The following is an 18050-nucleotide window of genomic DNA, read 5'->3' as shown; positions in this document are numbered from 1 at the left end:
CTTTGGTTTGCATTATTTTATTAAACTGACTCTTCTTTGTTTATAGTATATAATTGTAAAACTTCACTAAAAACGACAATCAGTCTTCAGGTAGAGCAGATTCAGCATGAGTCTCTTCTGGTAGTACCTGAACAGAAATTCCTGAGAGTCAATGCAGTTTATCATCACATAATGCTGATTGCATAGTCAAGTAATGTTTGATTTCAGAAAACTAAGTCAAGAAAAAGGTAATGCCTGAAAGCTGACAGTAACAGACTGACACCCTTTGAAACAGCAGATGCAAAAAAAAAAGTGAATAAAAATACATTCTATGCCAACATTCTTATATAGCTGAATAATATAAGCTCTACTCTTGAGCTATGCAACCTAAGGAAAACATGTACAAAATTAAAAAAAAAATGAACTATTCCAATTTTCTTTAAATGTCCTAAGTTATTTTGTTTGTGATTTTAAATACCGTGTTTTCTTCAAGCTGTGAAATACAGCTTTGCTATAATTCCCCTAAAGTCAAGGGAAATGGCCCCTCAATAAGAACAAGGAAAGTTTCTTTGAAAGAAACTAAGGCACAAATTTAAAAGTATTTTGTTGCTATTGGTTTTAGTACTGATGGAGGAAAATTTTGTAGCAGCATGTTTTTCAGCATAACCCAATGATTTTTGTCTTAAAACTTTCAATGGAAAAATAAAGAAAATCCAAAGATAAACTTCATTAAAAGTTGTTTGTAAAGTGTGTGACAACAAAAAAACATTTCTTATTTATTGTTGAGATATTCTAGCTTCATTCTTTTACAAACTAACACTTAGTTATGCTAAGTGTTTTCAACTTTTAAGGCGTAAGAAAGTAAAACAACAAGTTAAAAAATGGGTATTAAATGTCTAGCTGGGTTTTCTCACACAGCTGAGCAGGAAACTTTTCAAAATTATCAGAAATTATTAGGAAAGGAATAAATCTTTCAGCCTATCCTAATGTAATTTTGGAGTGATGATTTTCTGAGGTTCAATGGGATTTGAATTGGTCAAAGTATTTTTCCTTCAGCTCAAACTAAGGATTCTATTGGTAACATAGAAATTTGTACACCCAAATACAAGAATAATACTCACTTTATCTATCTACTAACATAAACAAAATTCGAAGTGCATGGAAAAGATAGCTAAGATCTCTCTTGGGTAAAATAATCTGGGAGTATGCGCTTGCCTAGCTTGATAAAGCTTCTCTTTACAGCAGGATGTAATAAAAGGAAGAAGTTGGTTTATTCACAATGAGTATTTAATGTCTGCATTATGAAAGAAGATCAGTTGTCCTAATTTCCCCACTCATCTGTGGAAAATACAGTGCCATAAAGTGGTATTTCTTTCACTGTGTCTGCAGTTGTTCTAAGACATAGCTGTTAAAACTAGGGTCAGAATTAAGGTGGAGTAATGGAAAATTAGAGATTTTCAGTAGAATTGCCAAATAACTCAGATGTGCCCAAGTTGAAGTCTCGCCGGCATAAATTGCATGAAAATGGTTGTAAGCATTTAATACACAGTTACCAGAAAGATGTATCTCTCAAGTGAGTTTGAAATTTATCAAATTTATCAAATTGAAATTTATTAAATATCCTGAACCTCACATTTCCAAAAATCACCTCAAATTTAGTTACGCTCACTACCACATACCCATATTTTAAAAAGAATTACAAAGTCCCCGAAGTATAAAACAGTTCAACTGAAATTATGCTAACATTTTTCCACAGGTGAGAACTACCAGACAATTAATTTTTACTCACAAGTTGGTCACAAATTCATTATCTAAATGCATGAAAGGGACTGTGCATTTCTTCTATCATTCAAAATTCAGAAAAAAAATCCTGAATGTTCCCTCATTTTTCACACTATATTTATGAAAAGTCAGACAAGAAAGGACTGGAATCAGGAAACTACATACAATTAAAGCAATGAGGCAGGAGTCATAATGGAAGCTTTTGGAGAAAAGAACTAAAAACAGAGGGAAGAGAAAAATTTGATCAGTGAGAGAAAGGTTGCAATGATAAACAGCTGAAACACAGACTTGACTAGGTTCTTTTTTACTCTCCTAGAACAGCAGTCAATAAAAGGGCAGTACTGAAGATGTTTATTAAAACTGTTACCTCAGTTTAACAACCATTTACTGTAAGCCATCAATAAGCTGAATTAATACAAGTCACGACTCACCAGTAAGGCATGAGAACTCAGCTAAATTTATGACTGTAAACCCACACTATCTGTTTCTCTTTTAGTATGTGCTGCAGCTCAACAGGCTGTTTTCGTATCACACTATTGCCAACATCCTCTACTACAGCTACCTTGAAGTAAATGAGCAATTACTTCTCTGACCAGTACATGTTTACTGAAAGTTTGCTTCTCTTTACTGATTTACTACCACTTAACAAAATAGCTTAGGTCTGACTTGGTGTAATCAAAGTGAATTACTAAAACAAATCACTACAAAAACAGCATCACCAAGCTTGTATGTAGGTTTGGTACATGAGTTGCAGTTATTCCTAATCAGTTTATAGGGGATTTTTTAGGTAAGGAAATCATTGATGCTCCAAGGATTTTTTTCTCTTATACCTATGGTTTTGGAACACTGGTTTCCCAAGATCTTCAATTTATTTAAAGCCGAGAAGACAATTAAATACATATCATCTTGAGGAATGAAAAAGCAATAAGGAACATGTCCATACTGAAAGAATTAAATTCCAATTACCTCATCAATTTGGAAATGAAAAGATAGAAACACAACTATGCAGAAAAGTTCCCAGAGGATTTGTGGGATTGGATTCCATTCCGTATTAAGCTACTCATTATTTTTTTAACAATAATCAATATGAAACTATAAAATCCTGGCTGATAAAATCTGATGAATATACAGAATTAAGAAGGTATAAAAAATTACTTATTTTTCTCCCTTTTCAAATAACTTACAGGCTTTTCAAAATTTCTATAAATTTCTTCATTATTTAAAGATATATTTTTAAACTATAAAATTTCTAAACACTTTTTTGAAGAGGTTGGTTTTCTGAGTTTCTAGATTGTATAGGAAGGACAGCTGTTTATTTAGAAAAAAATACTATTTTATGTACTCAGATTAAGTACACAAAATAGGTATATATGTATATAATTATCGTCCATATAACAACTTTTTTTCTTAGTAAATGTAGATCTCAGAATTCAATTTGCCAGGAAAATACACTCAAAGATTACCTATCTACTAGGTTGTAGCTTCTCATATAGAACTCAAAGTGTAACATGACATAACTGTTTGGTTGTGTTCTATTCCATTCTGTTCTATTCCATTCCGTTCTATTTCACTCTTTTCCATTCCCTGTGCTCACCATGAGACAAATAACAAAGAGACTATTTGCTTGAAATGCCAGCAGTCTTTCAAGGATATATAACACAAAGGTTACAGCTGGAAACAGAATTTAATTTTATTTTTCTGACTCTGTTTCAGAGCTGATGCTCACAAGCATTAACACACGGCACAGATGTAGCCAGGAGCAGGCTGATGCGTTCTTCAGTTTACCTTGGAAAAGCACCCCTCGCAGTCTGGTGAAGGCAATTCATAGAGCTACAGTGCTTAAGAGGTATTTGGACAATTTATTTAACACAATAATTTAACTTCTAGTCAGTCCTGAAGTGGTCAAGCAATTGGACTGTTATAGGTCCCTTCCAGCTGTACTATTATCTTCTCTTTAAGGGCAATGGTAGCAGTGAGTGAAGGGTAAGAGGACCTTCATTGGCCACTAGAGAAGGACCATACTCTGTCACCCTTATGAGGTGGAAAAACCTGAACTTTTTCCCTGTTTTAGAGGATTCAGAGAAAAGTTGGCATCAGAGTGACCTAATTTTCCAAAGGTATGCTAATGAACATGAGACTCCACCTTTAATACAGTACTTCATCCAGAAATAAAACTCTGTGTAGGGATATACTGCATGTAAATGCCAAGGCTCATTTTTACCTTACAAAAGCATTACTATGAAGAGTTAAATCTTCTTATTTCCTGACAACGATGTTGACCTTTTGATATATGCAGTTTCTTATCAGAGAACACAAACCTTTGGGAGAGAGGAAATAAGAATTTACTCATAGCAAGACTCCATTTGCCATGCTTAAAATAAAAAATACAAAATGCATCATCTTCATCCAAACTTTAGGGAAAGAGCAGAATAAATTGAACTGAGTCTGGAAGTAACTGCATCCTTAATATATTTTTTCCAGACATTCAAGAAAACAAATACCAGTGAGGCCCTTCAGGTTCCAAATCAATGGTACAGAACCAAGACCTATAGTTTGAAATCTGCTGAAGTTTTTTATTTAATGAGAAAAAACCCATCTGATTTCTCTAGTGAATAAGTCATCATGGACAAATGGATCAATCACCACTTACAGGAATGGAAGAAAATAATGCTGGGCAAAATCATCATGAATGTTCATTCAGGCAAAAAAAAGATTAAAGGCAAGACTACTGTGATTAGACTGAAGTTTTTGACTGCATTTACCTGAATGCTACCATCCTTACTTTGTGGAAAAGCATACTCTAACTTTACTCTCATGTTTTACTTTTTCAGCTGTTAATCGAGGGATATTTTTTTAAATCTCCATCCTCCTATTAACTGATTACAGACCACTGTATGGAAGATCCCTTCTGTAGGATGTGTGGGCAGTTACTGGAAAACCTATTGGAAAAAGTTATACTGCTTTTTTCCACAAGAGAAGAGACAGAGCTGACTTTAATAAACCTTCATCAAAATCTGCAAGATTTTATCATACTTGGTGATACATTCTGTTTATTTAGCAGGGACAAATTTTACTTAATTACACACACACACACACACACACACATGCACACTCAAAAAGCCTTTTCAAACAAGCCAGCTGCCTACATCCTTCTAAAGGAAATGCTGAATGATTAAAAAAATATTCAAGTGTAATAGAAAACTGTCTGAGAATACAACTGAACAAGCTGGTGGGCAATATATTCAGACAAAATATACTTCTTTTTCTCTGATTGATTGTACTTTCATTGCCAGATAACAAATGAACCTGTAAAGAATAAACACAGTTGTTGCAGTTCTCAAAGCTGTGGTGCTTGAGAATATCCACCAGTAACCTCATTACAACTGGAAGTGAAAAGTAATGAATTTTTCATTTTGCTACTAGTTGTAAAAAGTTGACAGGAAGAAACAACCATATTGTATCAGATTAATGTAAAGATGAAGAATAAAAGATAAACATATTTTCAAATTCATTTTATGTCAAATCTTTCTGAAATATTTCATTTAGAACAATTAAGTATTTGGAAATATTTTCTTTTCTGTTTCAGCCTGAATCTTCTCATTCTAGAAATGTATTTCTTAATACACTACAACAAACCCTTATTTTTCAAAATACTTCAAAAATGTAGGAGATGGATATTTTAACATATAAGTGGTACCTACTACCAAAAGAGACCCATGTTGGTTAGTGGTAATAATCAAAAGTAAGAAATGGATTCAAGCCCATTCTTACTTATTTTTCATGTCAAAATATGTGATCACGTAGACAGGAACAGTCACAATCATCTCAAATATCTGGAGGATAAAATGTATCCATTTGCATGACCTTTAGGAAAAACCTAATTATCTTGCATGGCAAAAAGGTAGAAAAAATACACTAAGAAGGAAGGAAGCTTACCAATAGAGCACATATTCAAACAGATCTTTAAAAGTTTGAAAAGAAAAAGTTCACACTTCATTTCCCTCCCTTTCCATAGTTTAGATGTGAGTATTCAGCCATGTGCCTCTAATGTCAGAAAGAGAATATCAGGCTATGTTTGCAACAGATGAGCTGTGAAGATAATGACTAAAAATCAAACACATAGGCCCAAATAGGTAGAGAAATTCCCAGTACAGGAATACTGAAATTGAAGAGAAAAGGGGAAAAACAGTTGGATGCTTAGCAGAACTATTACCTGTCCCATCCACTGTCACAAGGAAAGCTTGTGCAGCTCACAGCAACCTCTGATACATGATTGTTTTAGTTCTTTGTTTTTCCCCACATTAAAATCCCTGCATATTCAAAGCACTGTCACCTACAGCAAGTTAGTAATATTGTTAGAAATATGATAACTTATGATTTTACAAAATAAACACTTAAAAATGATTCCTCTGTTCTGCTAATTAGTATTTTTATGCAGTTTCACCACTTAGGTGGACAGAAAAGTCTGACCAGGGAGCTTAGTGGCACACTTACTGTAAGCAATAAAATATGATAAGAAGAAGTAGGAAATTTTATGCAGATTACTGGACTACAGTAATATTTTCTCTATTTAGGTGTATATTCACACAGGTACCAAAAGTGTAAGAGCAGAAATATGTATACATACATTTATATTTATATAGAGCTGTATTTTATTTACCCCAGGGTGTTTCAATAGCAAACATGACGCTTCAAGGGTCTTTAGCTCATACTTTTTTTATGCTATACGCGGGTGAAATAAAATGTCCAGGGTATAAAATTGAATCTGGCCAAGTGAAACTTAGTAAGATTCAACAAAAGGGAAGTAATAGTGGCTTTCTCATCTGCATTGAATAGTCACTTTGACATTTGGATGCAATAGATTATTCTGTACAGTATGGGGTTCTCTAAGTGTGCATGGCAACCATTTGAGACAGCAAGTCAGACATGGATAGTTAGTTAGTGCCAAGAGCATGAAATCAAGCAAAAGAGATTTCTAATAAGTAAACTTCCTAGCAGTAAGTATAGCTGAATGTGGAATTAACTGCCAAAGGAAACAATGTCTTAAGTCAAAGTCACTGCAGGCAGGTAGGATTAACTGCAACAACCAAAAGATCCACTCAGCCCACAGGTTTTAGCACTTCAGTACTTCCTAATCAGCTCTTGCAAACATTCACTTGGCTCACCCCTTAACTGCGTTTCCAAACCTTATTTTTGTTCTCGTAACGTTTACATGACCAAAGTTTTGTTCACTTTACTATCTGTATATATACTCACCATACAAATATTCATTATTTCATGAATAACCACAAGACTGTTGTTACTATTTTTCTTCTTTTCCCTCCCCCTCAAAAAAACCTTAAACAAAACCAAGCAAACAAACAAACAAACAAAACCTGTCACCCATCAGGAAATCGAAACAGTAACATTTGACATAGATCAGTACAATATCTGAAAAGAACATTTCTGCCAGTGCAACTCAGGTGACATTTGTTCAGTCCCACTGCTTTCTAAGGATTAGCAAATAGAGTTGGTCAGTGAATGGAAAGAGCTCAGCTTGCAGCCACTATTCATGAAGCTTTATAATTGTTCCTGCCACTTATTTGCCTTGAGTATATTGAGTATTTGCATGGCTTTCTGCCATCTCCAAGTGATTTTTTTTTCAAGTATATCCTACACTTCAGAAATGAGTCATCTGGAATTTGAAAATTCTTACTGTCAGATGTGCAATTGCATCAAAAAAGGTGCAGATGTATGGTTTAGATCCAGAAAATCAGCACAACCATATAAAAAACCCTCTGTGAATAAAAGTATCAGGGAGTGTTTTCCCCTCAAAGGGTTTTAGGACCCAGAAGGCCTCATACAGTTGTCTTGAAAAGCATAGCCAAAGCCTATGCTATAATACACCTCTTGCCTTTTTTTGTAGGCATTCATCTTCCACAGGATGGAGATTAAGGGAACTATTCATATGGTTGTGATCCTGCAGGAGCTTATTATGATCTTCACAAATCAGTAGTAAAATGTACTGTATTGTACTTGTCATAGCCTCCAGATGCCATGTCTTTGCTGCCTGTCTCAAAAATTCATAACAGTGAACATGGTGGAAGATACACATTATGTGTCATTGCTCCCTGCCTCCAAAAGAGCATGAATAAAATTTTGCCATCAGTTTTCACTTAACTGATTTCACTGGATATTTTGCCTTTGGTTATACTCTCTTCTTTGTGACTTGCTTTTTGATATATGATGTCACTGAAAGTGTAAAGACCCTTTTTTCCTTTATGGAGTATGAAATAGATAATTTTAAAATACAGGCTAAAAGTCCCATTGACTAAACAATGTTATGTTATAGTCTACTTGTTGTGATTTTTCAAGCTTATTTGCTCATGCAACTCCTCCATTAATATAGCTATGAAGTAAATTCTTTACCCGATTTCATTATCTTTTTAAATAAGACATAGTCAGTTTTGCCCTATAGAGAATGAAAATATTTTCTAAATATGATATTACCATTTATTCACAGAAAAAAAATACAAATTTAATTCTGAATCTTGGTGTAGAATGAGGCCTTAATTCTTTTTTGGTAACTTCTATGAACTCTTCTGTCAGAAGACAACCTTACAGATCTCATCTACACAAAATACATAGATGAAGTTTCAAATGCAGCACAGATTTTAAACTTTAAGCAAAACAACACTAAAAAAAAGAAGTTTTGGTAATGCTATTAAATTCTCTAGGGAACAGATGTGAGCTCTAATGCCTCCCTGGAAAACACACCTTTTTAACTTAATTTGCTGGGCAAGAAAAGACATGGATTTCACTTTTTGCACAGAAAAATTAAATGTGTATCTTACATGTATATTCAAACAAAATGGGAACCAGAAATTATGGCAATTAATAACCTGACCTTTGAATAAGCAGTTCAATACAAGGAAGCATTTTTCTTAATAACCTGATGCTAAGTTGCAAGAAAAGAGCTTTTATAGTCACTAAGTGTATGGCTTCCCAATTAAATCTTGCTTGCAATGTGAGAAAATATCTCATTTTTGCATCTGAAAATGTGCCCTCTAAAATATTTTAAAAAAGAATATATTAATTATGAATCTATTAACTTAAAAAAAATTACAATTGCAATATATTGGGCAGCCTTTTTATTTAGGTAGCAGTTCCAAAATTTGGTGCGGATTTGACTAGAAGCCTGTCTTTTAATCAGGTTTTTAAAATTGGTGATTCTCAAAATGGCCAGCTCCTTACATGACAGCAGAATTAATCTGCAAATCACACTGTTTAATGACAGTGCTGATATTTATATGCAAATATATGCACTTCTAATCATAAGGTTAAAAACTTGGCCTCTGCCAAAGGACACATCTACATAGAAAGGTGTAGCATTATACACCTGGTTCCAAATAATTCATTTGAGGACAAGCTGGGAATTTGTACACGGTAATCCCTTGTTCCAGTAGTCATACCAAAGGGCTGCCTTCTTATCTTTTTATATAGTGATTTTTTAGTTTTTCTTCTGAACTGCTCTGCTGCTCTCTACTGATACCACTTTGGGAGCAGCCCAATTCTGCACGTAAAAACCACACAGGTATTTTAGGAGGGTTGTTAAAAGAAAAGTCCCCATACACATAAAACTGTAATATATTATAATTAATCTTATCTTGAAAAAACCCAACAATTATTGAAATCCCTTCAAGTACAAACAGACCAGCAATACTCATTCAGCAAAATTACAAAATTACGTTGAGTCACCTTAATTCTTCTGTGAAGACACATTTTATCAGTACTTTTATAGTTCCATACATTGTGTCCTTGCCAGATGCTTTTTATTCTCCTCTAAAAGTTCATCAAACAAACTTATCATCAAAGAACTAAAATAGTTTTGTCAAGCCGTTTTATTTTTTTCTCATATTTACTTCTAGCCTCTAAAGCATCTTGTTATGTACCTACAGTATTTTTTCTATCTATTTCAAAAAAAACCAACCATTTTTTACCTCTAAATATTGCAGCAAATATCATGATGTTCATTGTTTGATTCTGCTACCATTTTTAATTTAAAGAGAGTTATATTTGACAGTAAACTAGATGCTGGTTTCTTGTATCAAACACCTGAATTTGCATTTAATATACAAGTAAGGAGGTATATTTAAAAATGAGCATTTATTATGCTGGAAAATTAACCATGCTGTAGTGTTTGGTACACTTCAAACAGCACATAAAACATTTTACAATATGATGGTAAACACTAGTTTATTAAGAGCCATGTACTGAATAATCAGTTATACTTAAAACTTCAGAAGCTCAGTTTCTCTTTGAGTAAGAGTTAACTTTGGAGTAACCCACAGTTCCTTAGGTATTGTAGAATTCTAGATTTATAGAATAGTATGGGTTGGAAGGGACCTTTAAAGGCCATCTAATCCAATCCCTCTGCAATGAGCAGGAGCATCTTCAACTAGATTGGGTTGCTTAGGGCCCCATCCAACCTGACTTTGAATGTTTCCAGGGATGGAGCATCCACCACCTCTCTGGGCAACTTGTTCCAGTGTTTTACTACCCTCATTGTAAAAAATATCCTTCTTATATCTAATCTAAACTGACCCTCTATTAGTTTAAAACCATTGTCCTTTGTCTTATTGCAACGGCTCCTCCTGTTGTTTTAAAAATATATTCATCCATGCATGCCCTCAGCACTGCAGCACCAACATCACAAAGTTTGATTTTATTTCTCAACTAAGTTCCTGCAGCTACTGTGAAACTCTCTGTGGTTTAATATACACTTTTATAACAGGGTTTTAATTCATGATATAAAAGTAAGAAAAATAAACCCAAAAATCTATACTTCATTGTTCTTGTTGAATGAAAGTATGTAGTCTTTTGACTATCTAATCAATTCAAAACAACAAGTGAAATCAGTTTTTCTTTTTTGTTAGAATATCAGAGGGCTCCCATATGTTTTATGTCACTCAGCGAAGTGAATGGATGAGACTTGTAGATGTGTGTTCCCCACTTTATTCTAATGTCTGGTTATTAAAAGACAAATCTCAAATAGTATTTTCCAGCTAAAATACCAGTAAAGCCAGGATAAAAATAGATACTTAGAAATAGGGCATCATACACTCCATTTTCTGCAGGTTTGCAGATTTTCTTTAAACACTGAAGGAAGGGCATTTAGAAATTACCCTTGCTTTTCATGAAACATTATCAGTTCTGCTCTTAACTACAGGATCATTTGTACCATTGCTCATCCAGATTTCAAATGAAATTCCAAAGACATATTCAAATACTCGAGGCAATACCTTTGAAAAACACATCACATATTTAGACAATCTGAGCTACTCTGATAGAATTCTTATTTATCACTTTAATTTTATCTCTAGCACCAGGCAATAATTGATGTCTTGTTTCCATTTTTCCCCTCAGGACCCAACATGACATTTGTTTGAATACTGTATTTTCCTTAACTGCCCCATTCAAGTTTTTACAATAGTCAAAGCCTTCTGCTAAAGAAACCATGAAGATAAAAAGAAGCAACTTCAAAGTACTACCATGAATTCCAAGGTTGCATCTTCCAGAGAAGAACAAACTAGCAACTTGGAGTTAAGGTTCCAATAAATATTTCCTGAAACCCTGAGTAATACAAGCAGCAATCCCATTTTAACTGGTCTAAGGTAAAAGTATTTGAGATTCAGCTTTAATCTGAGATCCAAAACCAGTATGTATTTAGGGGGAAAAAAAGGATCATCGTAGAAAAACTTACAATAGGAGCAGCCATAGACTTCAATTCTTAACCCAATCTGGCCCTCTTCGTTCCAGTCCAAAGGAACTATCCTTACATAGCGAGCAATAACGGGATGTTGTAAATCGTGCCGGACCACACTGTCAGAGTTTGTATTTCCAGGAAATGCCTAAGGGAAAGAAGAAAAAAAAGAGGAAATTATTGTATTAAATCTATCTCACATGCTGTAAAGATTTTTTTCTGAAGGAAAACATTAAGTAGTGAAGTCTTCTGAATGTCTAGGATACATTGACGTTTGTTTTAAATGTTTCTTGGATAGTGAAAAAATGAACAGTTGATTTACCAAGTTGCATAAGAGTACTAAAACAGTAGCATTGAGACCTCTTCATCCACCACAGACATGTTTAAATCATGGAACGCCTGCCGTTAGATAAGAGGGCAATCCATTTTCCATCACTAATCTTTTACTCAGTTTATTAACATGTTAATAAAAGTGTCCAGCCAGAGTGGTTGGTCTGGGGAAGAAGCTACCTACCCTCCATCAGTAAGATTATACACAGCAGTCATCCTTCTGTAAATATGAATATTGAAAGAACTTTCTTACTACTGCAACTTCTGAAATTTCTAAGAACTTAAAAATCCTCATTTACTTTTGATGCACTACTTGCTGAAAAGTAAGTGACCAGGTTCTTTCCTAACCATAGTTGTCTCCCACAGCACTGCCAATTCCTGACCTGTGAAGGTCAGGAAAGGACACAAGAGCATTCAAGGGAGTTTGAAAATCAATTAATTAATATTTAGGTCACTATTTGTAGTTCTGTACCTATTGGTAAAATATTCCATAGCATGAAGCTGCCTATTAGTTAATTCAATAGAATATTTTTTTTTTGTCTTGTCCATTTACAGTCCATTCATGCAGTGATGGTAAATGTTAATCTCAACATTTTCAGGGGAAATTTCTTTTAACAATGAATGGAGTAGTCATAAAGAACATCGGAAAGGTGATACATTAATAGAGAGAGACTATGAAAATAGAAATTTTTTTGCATCCTCGTTAAAAAGACATTTTTGCTGCAGAGAAAAATATTCAGCAGTATTATCTACACAGTTAGCATCTGAATAAATATATATAAAACCTATATATAATAAATACCTATAGTGGAACAAAAAACCCAAAGAATAAGGAGTACAATTGCAAACTGTAGTCATCAAAATATTGAAAGAGGGAAAATTTAAGTTGGTCCTTTGCATACAGCTATAGCAATAGCTAATTACATGCCCAGATACTACTTATTCCAAAAAATATATCTTAGAAGAATAATTATTTTGTACCATGCACAGTAGATCTGGGTAGATGTAAAGAAGATGCACAGGATCCCTTACTTGCTGGACTCAAAAAATTATAACATATACTAACAATTGCATTCACCTTAATTTTTCTGTGCTGCAGCTATTAATGTACTAAATTATGATGATGGCACTCCTCAGATGAGTTTGTAAGAGATGTTAATTAGTGTCTGTGAAACACATATATATGAGTAGCATAAGGAAATGAACAGTTCTGTCTTCTGAGAAGGCAATAACCAACAAAGGAAAGCACACACTGAACAAAGACAAAAATCCTATTGAGAAGCTGCCTGTTTTTTCAGTCTTGTTCTAGGAATCACAGAAGTTCATGGAGGGAATAAAAACTTTGATTCCTTTAAAAATATGTATTTTAGTGGGCATGCAAAGTAGTGCTCCATATTTCAAGAGCAAATTGCTTTTGGGCATGTCTTAATTTTGTGTTGCTTGGTATAATCTTACCAAAACTCTACTGATGTAGAGGTTTACTGGTTGTTTTGCTTTAGGTCTTGTTTAGTTGTTTGGGTTTTTTTTCTAATTAGAAGTATTAGGGCCAAAGGAAGCTGAATATAGGAGGACAAGATATTTTCTATATAATTTGATAGATTATTGATGAAAAATTATTCTCAAAATCAAAAATATATTCTGTAGCTCACCAAACTTGCACCCTGACTTGTGCTTTCCCAGTCCTTTGTCAGAAAGACTTAAAGCTGAAACCAGCATGCATTTGGTGTTTTGAGGGTTCCTTCTGGTATATGATCTAGTGACCTCTGGTGAATGCATAAACATAGTCAATACAGAACAAGATAGCCTCCCATTAGTTTCCCTGATTAGTAAAATGCATTCCATTTAGTCTCCAGCAGAACAATATCTTTTAAACGCAGCCTTCACTTAAATAAATGGGGTACAGTAATACCTGCTTTGTGGATAATGCAAATATCAGGCCCAAATCCATGATTGCAAGGCTGAAAAATCAATTTACAGGAGCTTGGGAATTATGCACCACTGTTGCAAAATCTTCTTTTCTAGTTAATAGATTTAAAAGTATAATTTAGACCCACATCTCTAACAGAAGATTTTCTTTTTAACAGGGCTAAAAAAAAATAAATTGAAATTGCAAAATTATTTTTTCAGAAAAAGGTAGAAATACCTATATAAATTAAACAAGTTTTTCAGATTATTAATCTCATTAGCTTGCTTAAGTATTACTGCCAGAGGTCTGCTTTTCACAGTTTTTCTTTAACCCAAACTGGGAAAATGAACAAAATGGCTCACTTTTCTGTAAAACAGAGAGGACTGTCTCATAAGTCCAACTCCAAAATCCTCTGTTCCATAAATCATTTCTCATCTTGTACTGGATACTGACTTCTGTAAGCTGCTTTATGTTACAGCTCACATTGCAATGAAAAGATTGGAAATGTGATGAGCAACAACCACTTTTCTCAAAGGCAGTTCTCCACAGGACAGCAGTGTAATAAGGACGAAGACAGGTAAGAGAATAAGTCCCCAGATCTTTTCTAAACAGTGCTTTTGAACATACATTGAATGGAGTTTTCAAAAGTATTCACTAAGATTTTCGTGACTGTAATCCTTAAGAGTAAAATTTGTTTAGCTCCAACTAATTTTCAAAAATTAACAGGGCAGGTTTATAGGACAGATAATTTATTTTAACGGGCCAACTAATCAAGTTTTTAAATAAATAAATAAACAAACAAATAAATGTTTGGCTCAGCAGTCTTCTTTAACATCAGCAGCAGCAAAAAGAGCTGTATGATCTTTGAAATTCACTTTGGCTTTATCAATACTCTTCAGCCACACCACCATACAGAGAGACATAGTAGAGACATTCAATATAATTTTCTTTTCGTAAATAAAGAACCTGAGAAAAGTGAAGGTAAGGATTTGGGAAATTTAGAAGAAAAGTTAGGGAAAGTTAAGATTCAGACAATTTTTTTCCTGTATTTCCAGAAAAATGATATTCTAATCAATGATTATAAATGTTAAAGCTAAATGATAAATTCATAGTAGTATTGTAGTGAAGTTACATGCAGCTTAACAGTAGTAGTTAAATAAAACTGATCAAAATGGTTTTAGTTTCCTGTAAAGGAACACTTTGCAACAGTTTTACTCTACTCAGCTGTATGGATACAGCAAATGCATTTTAAGATCTCAATTTGGGAAAATGCTTTGAGTACATTTTACAACAAAGGATTAAAAAGAAATTCAGCATTAAAAAATTTATCTCTGAAGTAAGAAGGTGCAAAAAATGAATGAAATGTTATTAACTGAACAAAAACGGAAATTTTCATACTTTAATCAAAGAGTAAAACAATGAAAGAATGTTTGTCAGATCATCAACTAAATAAACAAAAAGATATTTGCAATCTTTCAGCAATTTGTGAAGCAGAGAAAAAAACCTGCACTTCACCCAAGAATATCATGACATATATACCAGAGAATCTAAGTTACTTTAAGGCAAAATTGATTCTTCACCTGACTTAATTCAGGTGAAGAATTCTCCATCCGAATTAATGACCTATTCAGAGACAAGTATTAAAATTACTTCAATGTAGGCTCTTTCTAGGGTGATGTAAAAATTGGGCAATGTATGGAATAGTAGAATGACATTTCTTTTCCTGTAAAAAGAGGAATAACTACCAATTTTTTAAATTTTCTTTAATTACTAGTAATTTTTGTCACTACTTTAAATATATACTTACTATTATATTCTTGATAGTTCTATTTTCCCATTGGCATTTTAAGCAAAGAATAATTTATGGCTCTGAGTTTCTGAAAAAGAAATCTATGCTTCTAGCTTTATTTTGACGATGCAATAGTGACAACTCTACAGAGTCTATGTTCCATGGTACTATAGCTCTTTAAACAGCAGAAACAGTATTTGCATGGAAATTAATAGAAGCATCATATTATAAAGTATGGAAACATCCACAGGCAGGTAGAATATGTCTGTGACAAAATTAACTAGGTTTTTCTTAAGGACTCCAGGGTGAGTTAAGCATGAAGTCGACTAAACCCTAAAGACTTATTTTATAGGAAAACGCCCAAATTCCAAAACAAATACTTTTCCAAAAACTAAAAGGACCACAAACTTGAGAAGTTGACAGCTTTGGTTATGGCTGTCAGCCCTCTGCCTGCACAGCAAAGAAAATCTAGAAACTTTCTTCACTTGAGTTCTCAAGACTCTGCACTATCAAGGAGAGGAGCAGGACAGGCTAGGTACTGGAAGTTCTTGGCCAGCAGTGCAGTGGAATGGTGTTTCACATAGCAGAGCAGTTCAAATCCAGGGCCCTGGAAAAATTCACATCACTTACTGGTTCTGCACAAGCTGACTGAAATCCACAGCAGATTTCAGAGAAGACAACGTTTCAAAAATGTGTTCCTATTTTACCACATGGACATTAAAAAAAAAAACCAAACATACAAAAAATGAACTTCGTAAGTACCTTCTTGCTGGTGAAACATTACTCTATATCTATGAAAATCCAGCCCAAATGTATCATGTAAACTCAAATAATGGAATAAAAACACCGGATAAAGGAAAGTGTTAGGAGATTAACTTCAAGGAGAAGGGAGGCAAAAAAAGAGATAAAACCAACATGTGGTAGGAAAACTGGTTGCAGAAGGAAAGAATAATAGCAAATAAAGAGAAAAAATTAACACATCAGAACGGAACAGATTTGGGTTGCCTACATTTTAGCTCGGTTTTGTCATGTTTCTGTAATTTCACGTGGAATAAGAATAGGTGATAGGAAGCAGTAATCTTTGGAAACATTTCTTCATTCTCTTCATTGAACAGCAAAATCAGTAACACTACAGCTTGCATACTCTACTCTTTCCCTAAAACCAAATATGTTGAAAGCAAAACAGTATTTCTACAGCATTCTTCATAATCATCTCACACAGAGATGCACCTGAATAGAAAAACAGTATCTGAAAGCACTTAAAAACAATAGTAGGTATTTCCCTTATCTTCAAATGATGAAATCCTCAAATGTTGCACCTTCATCAGGTGCTGAATCTCATCTTTGAGAATCATCATTATAAAATGACCAAAATTCCTAAGAGCTCAGGATTAACAAGTGGATCATTATAATGCTGATGTTGGTGTGCTCATACGAACCAACAGCAAGTTCCCAATTTCAGTATTTATCCATATACTTCCCTCAGCGACACATCTCTGTTTTATATAAATAAAATCAATGCTATATGTGTAGCAACAACAATTTATGGAAAACTACTCACATACTTAGAGTAAGGAACATCTACTAACAGGCTTTTACTATAAAATAATACATCTTTCAAAATTTATTTTTTCTATGTTCAAAATGTTTCCTAGCATTTTTTAAGCAGACCCATCATTTTGTTCACGTGACATCCTCATATTCTCTATTGATTCCTAAGGAGTTTACTTTCAGGTTCAAAATCTGGTTTTGTATGCTGAAAACATATATTAACCCCGTGTGCATCATAATTTAATGTATAATGTAATGCAATTATCACTACATGCAAAGAATAATGCCAAAAGCTGTATTTGTTGTCTTGTACCCTTTCACATCTCCAAGCAAAACTTAATGATTCAGTAACATAACATTATTGATCTTCGTAACAAAATAACATTTTATAGCCTGCTAACTATTGCTGTACTTAAAAAGAACTCGATTTCACCTACAGGAACATTTATTTTTTATTATTTTAACAGGAACCTCAAGAAATCTGTACATTTCAAGAAATATTTTTCTACTTCTGTTCACAGATAGTTCATAGATTTCAGTTTTGTACAGTGATTCCTAGAAAATGTTTTTAAAATTTGAAAACAGAATTGGAGGAATCATAGAGCAAGATAAAATACCCTTGGTATAATTTCAGATACCTGAAAGAAAAATTAAAAATATGAGCTTCGTTATCAAATCTGTCACTGAGTTTTAACATGGTTTATTGATGTTCGCAGTTTTTCTTTTTAAAAAGAAACAAATTAAACTCATATATAGAAACAAACAAAGCCTAAAAATAAAATGAAATAAAAACAAAAAAACCCCAAACAAACAAAAAAAAATCCCCACACCATCACAGCTACTGCTTCCAGGACGTGACTCAGTGAACTGGATGCAAGTAAAACTTTCTTTTCTCTTCCGACACTACTGTAGGATATTATCTTTGTGTAATCTACTTTAAGTAATGAAGCCTTAAGCCAAAATTCATAATG

The 18050-nt window shown here is 33.6% G+C and overlaps 1 protein-coding gene across 1 annotated transcript in view; it reads right to left on the bottom strand.

Moving 5' to 3' along the window:
* CNTNAP2 (contactin associated protein like 2) overlaps positions 1–18050 on the bottom strand; it is a 1004683-nt gene that overhangs the window by 552617 nt on the left and 434016 nt on the right. The window contains exon 4 of the mRNA XM_018075661.2: positions 11504–11651. Within this exon, the coding sequence (XP_017931150.2) occupies positions 11504–11651 (148 nt within the window). The remainder of the gene's footprint in view (positions 1–11503; positions 11652–18050) is intronic.

This window comes from Manacus vitellinus, unplaced genomic scaffold (assembly GCF_001715985.3).
Source record: "Manacus vitellinus isolate BGI_N305 unplaced genomic scaffold, ASM171598v3 scaffold_3_pilon, whole genome shotgun sequence".
In the NCBI taxonomy this organism is placed as follows: Eukaryota; Metazoa; Chordata; class Aves; order Passeriformes; family Pipridae; genus Manacus; species Manacus vitellinus.
Note: the sequence above shows the minus strand (reverse complement) of the source record. Positions and strands in the feature narration are given on the sequence as shown.